The sequence below is a fragment of the Ptychodera flava genome, chromosome 7 (assembly GCF_041260155.1).
Source record: "Ptychodera flava strain L36383 chromosome 7, AS_Pfla_20210202, whole genome shotgun sequence".
NCBI lineage: Eukaryota > Metazoa > Hemichordata > Enteropneusta > Ptychoderidae > Ptychodera > Ptychodera flava.
Genome location: NC_091934.1, coordinates 17,927,026 through 17,945,756, shown reverse-complemented (window position 1 = coordinate 17,945,756; position 18,731 = coordinate 17,927,026). Strand labels below are relative to the sequence as shown.

Here is an 18,731-nt window from a genome sequence, read left to right as displayed (position 1 = left end):
AACTCCAAAATACCCATATTTGCGATACTGTTTGTCAGTGATGTTAGCATTTTTCTTTATTTCATTTGTCAATATGAAATTATTTGATATGTTAAAACAACAAAATGGCACAATCATTCAATACTGACAGTTTTTCCAATATTTGAATACATCTAAGATCATTAGGTCACACTACAAATGAGCGCAAAGCTCAATATCTAGTCTTCAAGCCATCATCCCTGGTTTCAAACGTTGGTCTTGATTGGCCATTCAAATGGATGACAACACTCGTGTCCAATTTTCCATTTCTGCCATCAACCTATGATTCTCAAAACGACTTTAGTTGTAAAAATATTTAGTCCCTATGTTGACAGATAAGAATCAGCGTGCCTTTGGGAGTATTCTTTGTTACAGTATAGGAAGTTAGTGTAAAGTTTTACATAATTTATAAAAAATGTAGCATATCTAATTAAAACACAATTTGTCTTGATATCTTAATCATGAAAAAAATTCATAACATAAATTCACCTTCCAATTATCGCACAAAATATTAAATTGAGCTTGAACAAAGGTGAGATGATATTCACACAAGAATAAACTCTCTATTATAAAAATTTCTCAGCATATATTCCCATATATTTTCGCAGTATATTAAAAAATGTTACTTGAGATGTTTTGATAGTTCAAACAGAATTAAAGCCTGTATATATCATCTAAGTTGTTGTAAAAAAATTGAAATAAGGAAAGAAATGTAATCTACAACTTGTCCTTGAACATTGTTCACATATCAGCAAACGAATATAGCAGGTTTAATATTTTCCTTTCACTGAGGAAAATGATTGTTTTCTGTGATTTTATCAAGTCACTACCTTAAGACTAGGATTTTTCCATTAGACAAAACAGCAAAAGACTATTTTTCATTGTAAGGAATAATGTGATGTTAACTATGAGATCACACTGGGGTCTGTGTTGTGTGCGTTGTACATTCAGCAAAATGATTCTGTGAGTTTTTAAACATTGTGAACACTTAATCTATAAACATTTTCTCTCCACAGAAATTTGATCTGTGTTCATATTTCACCAGCTTTGTCACTTTCAAATCACTACAAGACTCTGCCAAATAAACTTGGTTGTGTCCCTTCGTTTTACATGAAGCTGCTTCAGCAATGATCATCAGTTGCGGTACGGTCGCTATTTTAAAATTTTGGATACACACAAGGGATGTTGGGATACGTTGTGCATACATATCAACAGACCTGCTGTATGGTTCGTCGCGTATGTGCTACTACAGATGGAAAAAACCCCTCATGCTCATTGTCTGCAGACTGAACTTGCCACTTGTATACTTGCAAATATGACCAGTTTAACCCTTTCACCACCATGGTTTGTCCCAAATCCATTGTTTTCTATGGTAAAGTTGGACCTGTATACAGGGAACTGGGGGTGAAAGGTTTAAGAATTTCTTTTATCTGTATGCCTCTCACTGATGAAGGGTGAATCTAGAATCCAATTTGTGTTTGTGTTATTATCATAAACAAAATCACTGATAAATGTCTGACTGGTGGCATCTTTCATCACAAAATCATCATACAGTGGATCTACGATTGCCTGGTCATCCACTTGGCTGGTAGAATTATCTTGTCCTTTCAGCTTCTTGTTCCTGTGCCAAGTGATACACTCTCCGAGGATGCAAATGAACGCACCAAGTAAATGAAAGCCACCCATGGCGTAAAATGAGTAGTCATAATTGCCGGTGACGTCATATATCCATCCTGTCAGGGAAGAAATTCATCAGGGTATTGTGAAAATGCTCAGCACAAGTCTGTACATGGAAAGTAATGTTTATTTCAACAATGGCTCCATTGCAAGAAGGTGTAGATGGGATCTGAGTAAAAGCATAAAATGTAGGACTAGCTTATTTCCAAAATCAAACTTGACTGTAAACCCATTTGTATGCTCCCATGCCATATGTAATGTGGAAGGGAGTATATTCGCATAGTTAAGGCACTTGATGGATTTAATTTTGTGTTGTATTTTAGGGAGGTCATTTTCTGTCATGTTCAGACTTACAAGTCTAAAAATTGTGTATTTTTCTTTGATCTCTTTCCTCTTAGTCAGAAAAATGCTGACATTTCGGTTAAATACGGCCATTTACACTGTCAACAAATGCCCTGGACAAGTACCTCCAATGACTGAAATGTATCAGTCATTAAAGAATCGATAGTCATGGCTTGAGTTAATCCAACTCTGGCCAGGTCCGCATGGCACCTGCTGGAGAGCACACTAAATGACGATCATGTGAGAGTATGCAAATTTTGAATTCCTGAAGTGCCAAATGGTAAATTAAAGCTGCAAGCAGCCTTGGCAGGGCCCAGTTGATCAGCTGTAGATATGCAGACAAGTCCTGGTATTGTCATGTTGTGCAGTCTAAGATATGCTGAATTGGGTCCAAGATGAATGAAATTAATAGTAGGATCGGTGTGTTGGTTCTGGAGAAGATGATTTTTAAAGATTATATCACGATTTTCGCCAAATCCAATATGGCGGCCAAACCACGTGACCGATCAAAACGCCTTTCGCAAACTTGAAAGAGATCACACTTAAGATGTTACATGTAAAATTTCAGTTGAATCGGTGTGTGGTTCTGGAGAAGACGATTTTTAAAAATTAAGAAGAAAGAAAGAAGGTAAAACCCAATGAAACCAATAGGGCCCAGCCGGTAGGCTGGGCCCCTTTATATTCCGGATGGTGACCTACAGAACAAAAGTATATTTTTAGAAGTACAAGACATATATAAACTTAGTAATGTCAGTTTAATCTGCAAATGTTAGCTCGTCTGCTTTTCTTTTTAAGTTAAACACTTGTTTTTATGAGTAATTTATAATATTGTAACATTCAGCTATAGGGCACCTGACACTTTTGAGAAATTTGAAAAACTGAAGATCCAATTATCCAGAATTAGTCGATAACACTGGAAGGGTAAAAAACCCGTCAAATGTACATTTTAATCTCTGAACTTTTTGGTGTTATTATGACAAATTTGGTAAAAAATAAGTAATTCCATTCAGTCACGCTTACTTTTGTGTTACTATACGATGAGAATGAGAAAATTTCATTCACTGCATGAAGATGAAATGAATGGTTTCTCATACTGATTTTCAATGATTTTCGGGTAAAACACTGACTTTTCATTTTTTGATTTGTAGAAAATTAAGCATGGTGATCCCATCTTTTTTCTTTAATATTTGATTATTTTGATAGGCCAGAATTCAAAAATCAGGGATATACTCAGTATCAAGTCTCCTGGCCTTCCATGTGTTGCTCTATGGCCTGATTTTTGTATCTCATAAGCGTCATTTGACTAAAACTCTTCTTGAACTACCGGTACATCAGAGTCAGAGCTAACATTGTCTCTGCCGGTATGCAGCTTTCACTTTCATACTTGCATTTTTCATTCAAAACATCTCGGAAAGTTACATGTTTACTTTTTCAAAATCGGTTTGTCTGCCACTCTTGTTCATTGATGCTATGTTTGTTTGAGATATTGGTCCACGCCTTTTTCTATATTCGTATTCTCATTCATCACTTCTGCAATATGTCGTAACTATATCTAGTAAGTATTGCAACTGAATACAAACCTGCCAGTGGCGGTCCTAAAAGCAAACCAATCCCTGCTGGAAATTTCCAAATTGCCAAACCAATGATCATGTTCTTGATCCCGATGTATTCTCTTGTGCAAACAGCAGGTATAGACATGTAGACTCCTGATCCCAATCCCATGACCAGGCTCAGTACAACAAAGCCACCATAGGTGTCCGCAAGTTGAGGTATGAGAAAAGCGACCCCAACGGCGAGGATGCTGAGGATGTATATGTTAGTGGCAGATATAAATCTATGTTGAACTAGAAAAGCGCCAACCGCTCTACCTGCAATGCTCCCAATACCAACGATAGAGACAAGCCAAGCAGTTTGCTGTAGAGTTCCCACTCCTTCAACTTTTGCACGGGCTTGCATATGTACCGATCCACCGAACATACCCACAGCCACGAAAAAGAAAGAGATGACGAGAATCGTGAATCTCAAATAAGTAAAGAAGGCGACATGCATGTAATGAGAACAATCACACCTTTGCTTGGATTTTTTGCTCATGTCCTGCTTGCCAGGGGCATTCTGGGTGTCACGAGTTGCCTGGGACAGGTCACCATCCTCATGCTTTGCTTTGCTGGCCTTTCTAAGAGGTCGAAGTAGTGCGCCACTGACGACAGTATGAGCGCAAAAAGCTGACATTATAAGCACAGAGCCTCGCCACCCATATCTGTCAATGCAGGCCTGAAGCAAGGGAGGTATTACAAATATACCCATGCCGCTACCCACCATCGCAATGCCATTAACAAGTGGGTGTTTCTTTGGAAAATAGATCGCAAGCATTGTCAGAGCTGGGGCAACACTTATCCCAAGTCCGGTCCCTGAACAAGGACAGAATCACAGCCAGATAAACAAATTATATACACATGAACCGCCCTAAAGGCCCTTGAGATGTAACAATGACGAGTTACAATGCAAGTGTCAGCAACAGATATAAATTTGAATGTAAAGTAACATTTGTTTCTTTAAAATATGGATGTTTTTCATATCTCTGTCAACAAAAATCGAGAGAATAGATGCCCTCAAATGTCAACCAAAATTATGACGGATAATGATGGCAAGCCGTAGGTGATCATTCACCGTACGACTTAAGGCGGCATTCACAAACACCTCTGGAGGGGTGGAAAGATTCCTATCAACGTTTTCCCCATAAAAATTTACATGTGTTTGATAATTCATATAAATATAGTTCGCTTGAAGTGGCAGGTAAAAAGTGCATGTTTATACAAAAAGAATTGACGTTTGGATTGAATCGATAATGTTAATTCACAAACATGGTGGGTGGTCAATGAGAGAACTATGAACGCGTATTTTCCAATATAAAACTAGCAATATATGTTCATCTATAGACGTTCGATAACTTATATAAAATTTATATATTTGATTAGCATGGTGTGTTTACAAATGCACATGTGTACAAGAAATATAATTTTGGAATTTCGCCAAAACTATTAATCAACTATACATTGTAGTCCATGAGGCTGTAAAATGTTTCATCAAATTGGATGAAGTGTTTCTTGACATATCTCTCTTAATTAAGAGAGTTCATTACATATGAAAATTTAATATTAATTAACATGACACTGCATAGTGTCTTTATTCAGTGTTAAAGCAATGTGAACTCAACGTCTGTGTCAAGTTTCATCAAATGTGATGCAGTATTTCTGTTCATAGCCACTAATTACGAAAGTTCATTAAATATGCAAAGTGGCAATAATTTGAATGACACTGATAAATGTCTCCATTCAAATGTTAAAGCAATGTGAGTTCAGCATCTGCACGAAGTTTCATGAAATTTGATGAATAATTTCTTGACATATCGGCCACATTACGAAAATTCTTTAAATATGCAAATCAGCAGTTAATTCACATGATACTGCTACATATCAATGCACGCCAAAACATGAACAAAAGATTCAACACCAAGCCACGTTTCATCAAATTTGATGTAACATTTCTAGACATATCACACTAATGACAAAAATTCATCAAATATGCAAATTAGAAATACATTGACTTGATAGTGCTTAATGCCTTCACATAGTATTACAGTACTGAGAGATCAACATCTGTATACCGTGTTTCATCAAATTTGATGCAGTGGTTCTGGAGATAGCCCATTAAGCAGGAAAGTTCATTAAATGTGCAAATTAGCAGTTAATTCGCATGACACTGCTAAGTGTCTTTGAAAACTTATATGAGACTATGTGCTATTGATCTGTACCAAGTTTCGTCAAATTTGCTGCAGTATTTCTAGACACATCACCCTAATTACAAAAGTATGCAAATTAGCATTTCATTGATGCAATACTGACATATCTCATTATGTGCTATCAGAGTTCTGTGTGATGAACATCCTTACAAAGTTTCATCAAATTTATTGCAGTCGCTCTTGAAACACAGGCAGCTCATTTTAATTTTTTATAAAGTCGTGATCAATGACATAGTCCCCGCTTTATTAATAACATGGCTGTCACACGGCCATATTTGATCTGATCACAAAAAGAATTTAGGTGCATGTGTATGACATAAGAAGTAATCCTTGTATCAAGTTTGAATGAAATCTCTCTGGGCATCTCTTTGATATCTGCATGAACGCACGCACGCACGCACGCACGGACACACAGACATGACCAAACCTATATGTACCCCGGACGGTGTCTGTGGGGACTAAAAAAAACCATTTCGATGATATACATTTTGCAAAAGATAAGTATTTAAACAGACTTCAAAATTTCCATATTCTAAGTACATTTAGGATTACAGAGTAAATATTTGAATCCCGAATAAAACTTCGTAGTACACGTACCCATGAGGAAGCCTACGCTTCCATACAAGTAAACTAGGCTGGTTGCGAAGTAACTGATGAAGAATCCAGATGAAGCTAACAGTCCACCGATCATTACTGCAATACGATGTCCGAACAATTTTACAGCGATTGCACCCAAAAAACCTAAATAGTAAAAACCATAATAACAAACACAATTAATACATGGCCACTCTGCATGTTAAGAGAAAAGTCCTCGCTTCCTACTTTGTCAAAATGAAGAAAATGCAAAGTGATGAAGAGCTATGAGAATGTACAACCCTTTTCAGAATTAGAGCGCGAAGCCACTGCAGTGAACTGTAATAAAACTGCTCACACTAATTAGTTTCAGCTGTAGCCAGCTGTCAAAGTCGACAACATTGTATGTCCCATGCAGACAGTTTGTCTGGGGAAGTTGAAATAAAAAAGATTTGTACATGGACCAGTGCATGGTAATGTTACATTGTATCTTAATCTTGAACACAGGGTGCCAATCGTAAACTCTCATTTACAACTCGAGCCTCAGACAGAGCTAGTTTTGCCTTTGTACAAGCAGACTTTTTGGTCTTTATCAAGTAGCCTTGTTCAACACCAAAGTGGTCACGGCTACAGCTGAAACTAATTAGTGTAAGCAGTTTTATTGCAGTTCACTGCAGTGGCTTCGCGCTCTAATTCTGAAAAGGGTTGTAATAGATTTTACAGCAGACAAAGAAAGGCTGTTTTGAAGCCCATTAATTGTACTGGCATGTGATCGAATTCTTCCTGAATTTGATTTCAAAACAGGAAACAGTTTACCATTGTCCACAATACGTGCAAAATCCTAATAGAAAATCTCAGCTTGTTCTCGCTCTGCGAAACAAGGAAGGGAGGGGTCTAGTCATTTGTGTAGATGTATCAAGGTACGCTGCTAGACCGATAACACAAGTTGACATAACACATGTCTACATTAATGTCTTCGATCAGCACACCTAAGACGTTACCGCACGATAAAAATCCTTACCCGTGAAAAACGGCATCGCAAATGCAATAGAAAGTACCCATGATGTTGCGGCAGAGCTGGCTCCAAAGTAACGCTTCATATCAATATATAGCGGGCTAAGCGACTGTACTAAACCACCGCCCATGAACTTGACGACGAACCCAGCACCAACAACCACCCATCCCCATCCACAATCAGGTCCTGTGAGGTTTTGATCACTTGCTTTATTACCACGCATATCTAAAACATGAAAACATTAATAAATGCTTAATACTAAGGTTTTTCTGTAGTTTTTGAGAATATTACTTTCTGTCGATTTTAACTAAATGTGATGTGGCTGCCAGGTCATGTAATAACTCGAAGGTCAAGTATATCAAGCACTGGTCCTTATAATCCAGAATAAGATGTATTTATGGAAGAAGAAGATTTTGATTGTTCAAATGAGCGTTTATTAGTAAAATAAAACTCCTGTACAGAAAAAGTACATATCAAATCATTTCAATTTTTGAGACGAAAAGCAAAATTGAAATCAGACAAAAAGGTATTTTTTTTTCTTTTAAGTAGAGTTTATTCAAATCTGCAAAATTTTCCAATACGAGTTTGAAGTAACAGCATCAATAAGAAATGCTGAATACAATGCATATAAATTATCAGAAAAAGTCAAAGTTCATCGGTATGGCATTCACTTCTCTCGTTTCTAGTGAAAGAAAGAGATCAAAGACCACTCATTATCTTCGACTTGGACTATCAGTAAGAATTTGTCTTGAAAATCTCTGGTATTCTCATTCTTACATGACAGTATCAAAATGAAAAAAGCTTCATATTACCTTTGATGCTTTAGGCAACTCCTAATCATTGCATTATGTCTTTTCCTCAAATAGCGCTTAAAAAATCTTCAATTTTCATGTCATTCTTTATAGCTTGAATACAGGTTAATTCTTCAATTAACAATCTCCATACATTACTTTCGTTTATAATTCTTGCTTTGTAAACACAAAATGTTGCCACAATTACTATTAAATTAAGTAGTTCAAGTCTGTCGCATTCTAGCATGTATCCACATAAAACATGCTTCCACATCAACTTTATATTGGTATTATACACTCTGTTAATCAAGTCATTCAACCTTCTCCAAAACTGTCTTATAACAGGACAATAAAACAGAAAGTGTGAACAGTCCTCAATACACTTGCATGTTTTACATTCTGGATGCTCCACTTTCCTCCATTTCCAGAGATTTAATCCATGTGGAATTCTGTCATATAACAGGAAATAATTAAATTGGGCAATTTTTTTAACAAGCATGTTTTTTACTTTTAACGTCATTATTAAAGACCAGTTTATGTCATCGATCTCACATCTATTTGCCCAAATCGTCGGCACATACGATTTTACTGCTACTTTGCGAACAAAATTCCAGTAAAAATCTTTACATGAGAACATACTTATGTCTTTATATCTTCCCATATAGTCTTTCATCATTGTTGGCCTCATACCCCGATAAACACAGAGATAGTTCTTTGCCAACATCATACACCTCTTCCATTCATATGGTATGGAGTTTTTCAGTGTTACGTACTGCATTATCCACTTTCTCTTGTTTTTTAATTTTTCTAGTAAATAACTTTGCTTAATAAAATTACCATTTTGAAACAAATCTGAAACATACAGAATATCGCTATCAATCCATTCAGGAAAGAACAAGGATCTATTATTACATGTTATATGGCGATTTCCCCAAATTATTTGCTCGCCAATGCTATTTGGAGACACTTTGACCTTCTCATTGTTCCGAGTAATTTCGTGCCAGCTGGTAAGTACATCTCTGTAGAATTTTGGAATGCTTTTCGTTATGTACATCAGATTTCTTTTGTCTAGATTATAAGAAAAAATGTTTGAAATGCCCCCAAATTCGTTGAAATAGTAGTCAACCACGGCTTTCCAAGAATCACAGCTGCTATTCCTGAGCCGTTCCACCCATCTACATTTAAGTGCTTTTACCATTGCTTTAACATCAACCATTTGAATTCCACCATTTTCAAATTTGTTAATAACAATATCTTTCTTAATCTTTCCCTTTTTCCCTCCCCATAGAAAATTTTGAAAGATACAACTTAAATTTTTTATTACATCATTTGGTGTGTCAATCATAGATGACAGGTATGTTACTTTCGACATGGCTAGACATTTGATAACTGTGATCTTCCCAAAAATTGACAAAAATCTTTTTTTCCATGATTTCAAAAGAATTTCGATATTTTCAATTTTCTTGTCCCAATTTAGTTTTCGTACTTCTTCTTTACTATGCCCGAAGTATACGTAGGTCGCCCAACGTCACTCCCGTCCTATTATAATAGGACGGGAGTGACGTTGGGCGACCTACGTCGTTTTTTGGTCACGATTACAGTTTTCTTTTACAATTATCTACAACATCGACAAACAACAGCAAGGAATGACACATTGTTTTTTAATATTTTTTATTATCGTCATCATCATCATCACCATCAACAACAACAACAATAACAACAACAACAACAACAACAACAAGATTACTGAGTTCCCTGTGGTATGATTACTCGTACAATGATATCGGTTGACAGAGCATCATGATAGAATCGCTTTACGACTAGTTTCCTGTTAATGAGCTTAAAGTATCTGGGCGGTGAATTACATCGTTTACAGTCGTAAATGAGCCACGAAAGTCCAACCGCACTGAAAATACTCACGACAGACAAGGTTGAAGATGCACATGATATTCCGATTTGTACCTGTCAGTGCACAGGTCATGATCGTGTCTGGTGGCATGGCACCGATGCGGTGCGGGTTTCAGATACAATGTACCATCCAGGGAAAGTCAAACTTTCGCTTAGGTTGTTAAAGGAAGTTTAGTTCTATTTAGGCAAGCCAGGAACGAAAATATACGAGCAGACGACGGAAATACCTTTGAAATGTTTTATTCGTACAGCAACAAAATCACGAACGAGTTACGACACTACAGCTTACAGTGTACTCACTTCATGTTTTCACTAATCCGCTTACTGAGATGGTAAACTCGGCATATTTGACGTCACGGAACATGTATAATTCTTCGAGATAAACTGACTGGTATGGGTATTATATCCACAGGGAACTCAGTAATCTTGTTGTTGTTGTTGTTGTTGTTGTTGTTATTGTTGTTGTTGTTGATGGTGATGATAATGATGACGATAATAAAAAATATTAAAAAACAATGTGTCATTCCTTGCTGTTGTTTGTCGATGTTGTAGATAATTGTAAAAGAAAACTGTAATCGTCACCAAAAAACGACGTAGGTCGCCCAACGTCACTCCCGTCCTATTATACAACCATAGGACGGGAGTGACATTGGGCGACCTACCCTGTGTTGGTAACACTGCTGGTGGACAGAATTGTCCCCGAGGTTATCGTTCGCCCAGTTAAAGCGATGAAATTCGTTTCTTCGCTTCGATAAAGTGTGTATGTGCGATGTATGATAGTGAGCATGCGTGTGTGAGTGCTTCACGAACTCTACAACGTGTTGAGCGGTCTCAGTCAGAAAAATGTAACAACTTAGCCGGCTATTGAACCACTCTTTTTTGGGAGTGGAGATTTAGCCGAGTGGTTCTGTCTGTGGCCTCTCAGCTAGGCGACTGATGCCGTATGTTGTGGGTTCGAATCCGATTGAAAACTATCCGTATTTTCTACCCTGGGTTGGTAACACTGCTGGTGGACAGAATTGTCCCCGAGGTTATCGTTCGCCCAGTTAAAGCGATGAAATTCGTTTCTTCGCTTCGATAAAGTGTGTATGTGCGATGTATGATAGTGAGCATGCGTGTGTGAGTGCTTCACGAACTCTACAACGTGTTGAGCGGTCTCAGTCAGAAAAATGTAACAACTTAGCCGGCTATTGAACCACTCTTTTTTGGGAGTGGAGATTTAGCCGAGTGGTTCTGTCTGTGGCCTCTCAGCTAGGCGACTGATGCCGTATGTTGTGGGTTCGAATCCGATTGAAAACTATCCGTATTTTCTACCCTGGGTTGGTAACACTGCTGGTGGACAGAATTGTCCCCGAGGTTATCGTTCGCCCAGTTAAAGCGATGAAATTCGTTTCTTCGCTTCGATAAAGTGTGTATGTGCGATGTATGATAGTGAGCATGCGTGTGTGAGTGCTTCACGAACTCTACAACGTGTTGAGCGGTCTCAGTCAGAAAAATGTAACAACTTAGCCGGCTATTGAACCACTCTTTTTTGGGAGTGGAGATTTAGCCGAGTGGTTCTGTCTGTGGCCTCTCAGCTAGGCGACTGATGCCGTATGTTGTGGGTTCGAATCCGATTGAAAACTATCCGTATTTGAGCGTGGCGCGAGTATTTTGACCCGATTTTGGCGGCCTCATAACTTTCACGCAGGGATGAAGTTATGTATCAAAACACGAAAACACACCCATTTTACAAACTCCCGCCTATGTTTTACATCCACCGTCATTTTAAACTAAAAATAAATCTTCTTCAAATTGTGAAAACCTGTGTCGACATCGTAATATCTAAATTGTTTGCTTTAAAAGTGCTCCATTAACCCTCCTTTGAAGTGGAATGGCCCAATAGCGGAATAATATCAAGAAGTGATACGGTTGTCATCACTCCTTAGCAACCAACTTTTTATAAGTAGGCCTACAGCCTGAAGGAAGCAAGGTCGATTTCAAGTTGATTTCGTCGCTAATTTCGGAGCGTCTGTAGGAAAACAGTCATAACCAAAGCATGCATGTATGATAAAGGGGTTATTACACGAAGTTAGGGCGATACCGCGTCGTATTCGAGTGATGTGTCCGTATTTTGACGAGTTGCGCAGCAACGAGTCAAAATACGGACACATCACTCGAATACGACGCGGTATCGCCCAAACTTTGTGTAATAACCCCTAAATATCATATGATGATGAATTACTGAAACAATATAAAGAACAGCAAATACAGAAAAAAAAAACTGCAAGGTGGCTATATGACTCTGAAGCCGAGACGAAAAGGAGAAAACTGGTGAAAAAGGCAAACAGATACCTCAATCACAGCAACGTGAGGAAAGATGCTAATGAAATCTGAAAAAGATCATAATTTCGTCGGTGACAGCATAGACCCTCAAGAAAACGTTGGTAACTATATGCTTATATTTATTTTACCAGTTTTGAGTAAACTCTTGGAAAAATTGTAAATATACACATTGTAAATTATTTCAACAAGCACAACATTCTGTATTAACATCAGTGTGGTTTTTATGGGGAAACACAGTTGTAAAATCTCTTTAATAAGTCTCATTCAGTGTTCACTAGATATAGATAGTGGTAACCGTTCTCTTGGTATGTTTATAGATTTTTCTAAAGCATTAGATACTGTGGACCATGACATTTTATTATCTAAATTAGAACATTATGGAGTTAACGTTAGAGAGCTACCTTTATTGTGGTTCAAAAGCTATCTGAAATCAAGAAGCCAGTTCGTCTGCATTGACAACACTGAATCGCTGAAGCAGAAGATTAAGTGTTGTGTTCCTCAGGGCTGTATATTTAGCTCTACTCTTGTCTTAATTTATATTAATGATATACTAAACTCTTCTGCCTTTAGGCTTTTTGCAGATTATTCTAATATGTTCCAGACTTTCGACAATAGTTCACATAGTTATTCCTCTCAGTGATGTAAATGTAGAATTTCAGAAGGTTGTGAAGTGGTGTGACTGTAAGAAATTAACTGTAAATGCTAAGAGGACAGTTTATAAGGTGATTTGAGGCAAGAACAATTTGAGAATGAGAGATATAGAAGTTTTACTTTAATTGTAGGATATTGCCTAAATGAAGTTGAATGTACATCTTTTGTTTTGGTCAAAATGGACAACCGACTGCGTTGGAAACATGTTGATGATGTGAAAAAAGGATTTGCAGTAATATGGTATATTTTATAAATTGAGGTTTATAGTTCCGCTGACAATTTTAGTAATGCTATATAATGCATTCGTTTCTATTGGTCTAAATGTAAGGGTACTACGTTCAAATCATACTTTTAGGTATTATTGTCATTCAATAAAGAATCGTGGGTATTATATCAGGAAGTACTTATGATGCTCATAGTGCTCCTTTATTCAAGAAACTTAAGATTCTTGATATATATAGAAAAAATAAATTTCAAGTCGCTATTTTCGTTAATGATGTACTTCATGGTAAACCTCCCATGCATTTCAAATCATATTTTCCTCATTTGACTATACATATAGTACCCGATCCAGAGATAAATTTTTTTTCCTTCAATCGAAATGCAGAACAGGTTTAGGGTAAACATATATTAAATTTACTGGTACTTCGGTATTCAAAAATATTCTAGAAGACATAAAAAGTATTTACCCCCGACACATATTCAAAAAAGAATTGAAAAACTATCTCTTGGATTTATAATTTTGCCGCTCTTGACTATAATTTTCAGCTACTTCTCATTACGTTATGTCATTTTTGTGATATAATGGAATATCGCTATTTCAAATACTGCCTGTAGTTCAATATATTTCTGAGTATGAAGCTGAACTCGATTAGTGCCTATGGCAACTATTTTTCAGTTTTTCATTTTTCTCTCGTGAAATCAGTTTCTTTCCGTATAATTTGTATCCAGTTGACATGAGAATAAATGATTATACTAAAACGTTTCCCCGACAGTATTTCTGAGCTATTTGTATAGGCATTTACTCAAACATGAAAGGGTTGTTTACAGTCTGCTACCAGAGTTGTCACAGATGATTGTTCTCTTTGAAAATGGCATTCGCAAACCCATTGTTGTAATCCAGTTATCTGTGTGGCTATTCAGACTGCGAGTAAGAATAAACTGCATTTTTGGAGGCTGACCTAATTTTTTACTGTGAGATCAAAAGGTCAGGTAAGGCATTGAAAAGCCGTGTTTATATAAGGTGCACTTTATATTGAGAACTCATTCGCCCTCCCTGGGTAATTTACCCTCGGCTAGGGACTTCAGAACACATAAAAACAACGCGCTCATGGCATAAACACCATTTTAGGGGAGGGAAGGGGGCTGGGAGCCTCCGTTTGCCAAATCACGTGGTCCATTCGCCCTCCGTGCTGCTAGAATTTTCATCAGTATGTGTATCGTCTTTCTGAACATTGTCAGTGTCATTACCGTTGCTTTCTGATGATCTATAATAAGGGAACACATTTACGAATATGACCTTTTAGTCCGCAAGAAAAACGACGCAGCGATCATCATATTTCACTTGCATAATACCACTGATATTCTCATTGTGTAACAAAACATGACCTTGTCGTCTGAACGACTTAACATGCCTCAGGGAAGCGCTTTACAACCACGAAGAATCGCTTTGATATTCCCAACAACCCTAACAAGTTTCCATAAATATTCTTGCAAAACTTCATCAGGAATGAAAGCAGGAACATTTGACAAAATTAATCTCGAAGCCGGTTTCACTTCTATCTGAGGATTGCCGGATACATTACTTTGTACTTGAAGAAATCTGTATATATATATATATATATATATATATATATATATATATATATATATATATATATATATATATATATATATATATATATATATATATATATATATATATATATATATATATATATATATATATATAACCAAGCCTATTGACTATTATAAACCAGATATGAACTGAACATGCTCACGTGTTTCATTATATATTGCTGTTATGTATAAATTTGAACCTTCACCACATGTTTGCAACTTCATTGAAAGTGTTATGATCAACATAATGAATAATATTCACCACAGATTGCATCTGAAGCCAAGCATATATCCCCAATCAGGAAAGTTCATTAAAATATGCAAGTTAGGAATTGACTGAAATGTATTTATTAAAATGCAAATTAGGCTTTAGCTAAAGTAAAAATGTTAAATGACTTTCAATAATCTCGTACTATAATATCTTTAACGTACAAAGCAATTCGTCAACTTTGGTCTAGTCAAGACAGATAAATATCCTGATTTTAGGAAAGTTCATAAAATTTGCAAATAAGGAATTGGCTAAACTAAAAATTCTCAATGACTTTTAATGTTGTATCATAGTATCTTTAATGTTCATAGCAAGTGTCGTCAAATTTGGTCTAGTCAATACAGATAAATATCCCTAATTAGGAAAGTTCATTAGATATGCAAATTAGGAATTGGCTGAAGTAAAAAAGTTTAATGACTTTCAATAATGTTGTTTTATAGTGTCTTAAATATATGTAGCAACATTCATCAACCTCAGTCGAGTCAATTCAGATATATATCCCTAATAAGTGGAGTTCATTAAATATGTAAATAGGGAATTGGCTGAAGTAAAACCGCTTAATGATTTTCAATAATATTATATCATAGTATCTTCAATGTACATAGCAAGTTTCATCAACTTTGGTAAGGTCAATTCAGATATACATATCTAATTAGAAAAGTTTATTAAATATGCAAATAAGTATTTGGCTGAATTAAAAATCCCTAATTACGTTCAAAAGTGTTAGATCATAGTATCTTTAATGTACATAGCAAGTTTCATCAATTTTGGTCAAGTCAATTCAAATAAAAATCCCTAATTTCAAAAGTTCATTAAATATGCAAATTAAAAGTTTGATGAAGTAATATGCTTTAATGACTTTCAGTAATGTTAAATCGTAGAATCTTCAATATACATACCAAATGTTGTCAATTTTGATCAAGTGAAATCAGATATATATGAGGAAAGTTCATTAAATATGCAAATTATCCATTATCTTTTATGTCATCCCTCCATTCCTTACACAGCTGATATATCTTGATGTGATCAACATTTGTAGCGAATCTCATCAAATTGTGTGCAGTCGTCGTCAATATATATCCATTTTTTCTAAAATCATTAATTATGCAAATGAGCAAAAAGCAAGCCACATTCACCAAAAACTAATCAGTTCTTGCCGTTTGCAAAATGAATCTATGTAGCAGATTTGATTCTGATCTGATGAGCCGTTTTTGAGATATTGAGTACACAGACAGACAGACACACAGACACACAGACACACTGACACACAGACGTCGCTGCGACATATGCTCACGTGTGTTAACACGTGAGCAAAAAAATGGGTAATTATCCAGTATATCCTGATACAATTTCAGTAAACTTCCCCGATCAAGCATGAGAAACATCTACTCTTTATTCTTATTATTGGGGAGAGTGTCTCAAGTTCAAACACGTAAATAGAATACGAATAAGACAAACAGGTTACTGAAACCCATTTGACCTTTTTCCTTCAACACTTTCTATAGTCGATCGTCTTGAAACTAAAAAATGGCTGCATCATCCTGTAATTTATAGGCATATTTGAAACAAAATTATGAAAATACATATTGTCAACATGATTTCGCAACAAATGATCCTGACAGAGTTTCAGAGCATTGCTGGATTATGTACAAAATAACCAGAGATCTGTTTGATGTTGTTTGTATTGTTGTTTATGTGTATTTATCGTGTTGTTGTTGTTAACCAATAAAATTCAACGAACATAATTGTCGTGTTGTTGTTTCAAACGTAATGTAGGTTTCACTAGAAGCGCTACAAGGACACTGTTATTATTTGACCCGATGCAAATCTCTGCCAACGTACACTTTCTTCATATACAACAACAAGACGACTAATAAACATAAACAGCAATACGGACAACAACAGCAAGAACTCTCGGTCCCCTGTGGATTATGTGTTGTGCAGCGTTTCCAGCACACTGTTGAGTCAAGAGATTATGGCCAGCTGAACGCAAACTATCATCAACATTACTGTATTTTTAAAATGGCAACATGCCTGAGTCTATATCACGTACTTACCTCTGGCCTTGTAGCAATCTAAAGTATAGACAGACTGTCGTTCTAGTCACTATTAATGTATTCGCCTGAGAATTAGTCTAGTTCCCCGACCCTTTTCTACTACTTGCTGCGCTGCTAACAAAAAAGGGTCAGGTGTGGGCTATTTTAAGCATGGTTATCATTGTCCAATAGAACGAGTGCACTGATTGCGTTGAATTTATTTCCAACTTGGAGTTACCTTCGAATTTAGATTCTGTATGCTCATGGAGTAATTTTACCTCCATAGTTTCCCGAATCAAGCATTCTATGTCGACATTGAATAAAAAACGAAAAAATCGTTTGTTTTTGAGTTATTGCCGTACATGCCAAAGGTCACCAGGTCACATCTGAGAAAAAAATCATAGACGATAATCGTCATTTCACCACTAAATAACATCATAGAAGAATTCGGAGACTTAAAAGTGAAGCCGTGCAAACAACATCAACGTTCGATGTTCCGTCATGTAATTTCCGAACTTCCCACTGTACAAATGTGCTGATGACATGATCTTGCCAGTTGACTACGCTCATCACTATGCAGTCAAAATTCTGAGTGAAACATTATCCCATTCCTGACCCTATTTTTCGTTAGCAGCGCAGTGAGCAGCAGAAATGGGTCAGGGAACCGGACTACTTGTCCAGTTCCCTGCCCCTTTCTACCGCTGGCTGTGCTATGCTCACAAAAAGGGTTAGCTATGCGCAGGCGCCAGAAGTTGCAACTGTTAATGTCCAAGGGCCAGGGCTACCCTCAGGGCAGCTCAGAGCGGACCCAGTAAACATGCGCACAACATTCAATGACGTCACAAATTATTTGAAAATATTCCTAGTTCGCATACCAATCTGCCCTGAGTGCAGCAATATATCAGAGTTGCCCTCAGGGCAGACATAGATTTCCTATCCAAACTATTCATTTCCTATACAGCATTGCTCAGTGTATATCAGAGCTGCCCCCAGGGCAGACATACATTCATTATCCTATCTACCAATCTGCCCTGAGTGTAGCAATATTTCAGAGCTGCCCTCAGGGCAGACACACATTTTGTATCCTTACAGCATTGCATAAGTGTATATCTACCACAGGGAAGCAAGTAAAAACAAACAAACAAACAAATAAATTAATTAATTAATTAAAAATAAAAACAAACAGACAAATGAATAAACAAAAAGTATACAAACATACAAACAAGCGTACAAATACATAAATAACAAGCAAACATACAGACAAACATAAACAAACAAACTATATCATGAATAAATAATAAACATACAAACAGATAAACATCTCTCTCTCTCTGTATATATATTATATATATATATATATATATATATATATTATATATATATATATATATATATATATATATATATATATATATATATATGTAATAGACAACATCATATAAAAAAAGACTGAAATAATTGACTGAACCGCTCATGCCACATATTCCAC

At 36.4% G+C, this 18,731-nt stretch overlaps 1 protein-coding gene across 1 annotated transcript; it reads right to left on the bottom strand.

Annotated features, from left to right (window-relative positions):
* Positions 1-33: 33 nt before the first annotated feature.
* LOC139136923 (monocarboxylate transporter 13-like) lies at positions 34-17,393 on the bottom strand. The gene is made up of 5 exons (XM_070704782.1): positions 17,264-17,393; positions 7,431-7,649; positions 6,434-6,577; positions 3,618-4,445; positions 34-1,751 (listed from the first exon to the last, which is right to left on the bottom strand). Exons 2-5 carry the CDS (start codon positions 7,645-7,647, stop codon positions 1,432-1,434), a joined length of 1,509 nt encoding a protein of 502 aa, XP_070560883.1. The 5' UTR covers positions 7,648-7,649; positions 17,264-17,393; the 3' UTR covers positions 34-1,431.
* Between the last annotated feature and the right edge of the window lie 1,338 nt (positions 17,394-18,731).

Coding starts and splice junctions, on each gene's coding strand:
- LOC139136923 (XM_070704782.1), bottom strand. CDS start 7,647: ATGCGTGGTAATAAAGCAAGTGATCAAAACCTCACAGGACCTGATTGT. Junction 6,578..7,430: donor TGCGATGCCGTTTTTCACGG/GTAAGGATTTTT, acceptor TTTACTATTTAG/GTTTTTTGGGTGCAATCGCT. Junction 1,752..3,617: donor TTTAGGACCGCCACTGGCAG/GTTTGTATTCAG, acceptor CTTCCCTGACAG/GATGGATATATGACGTCACC.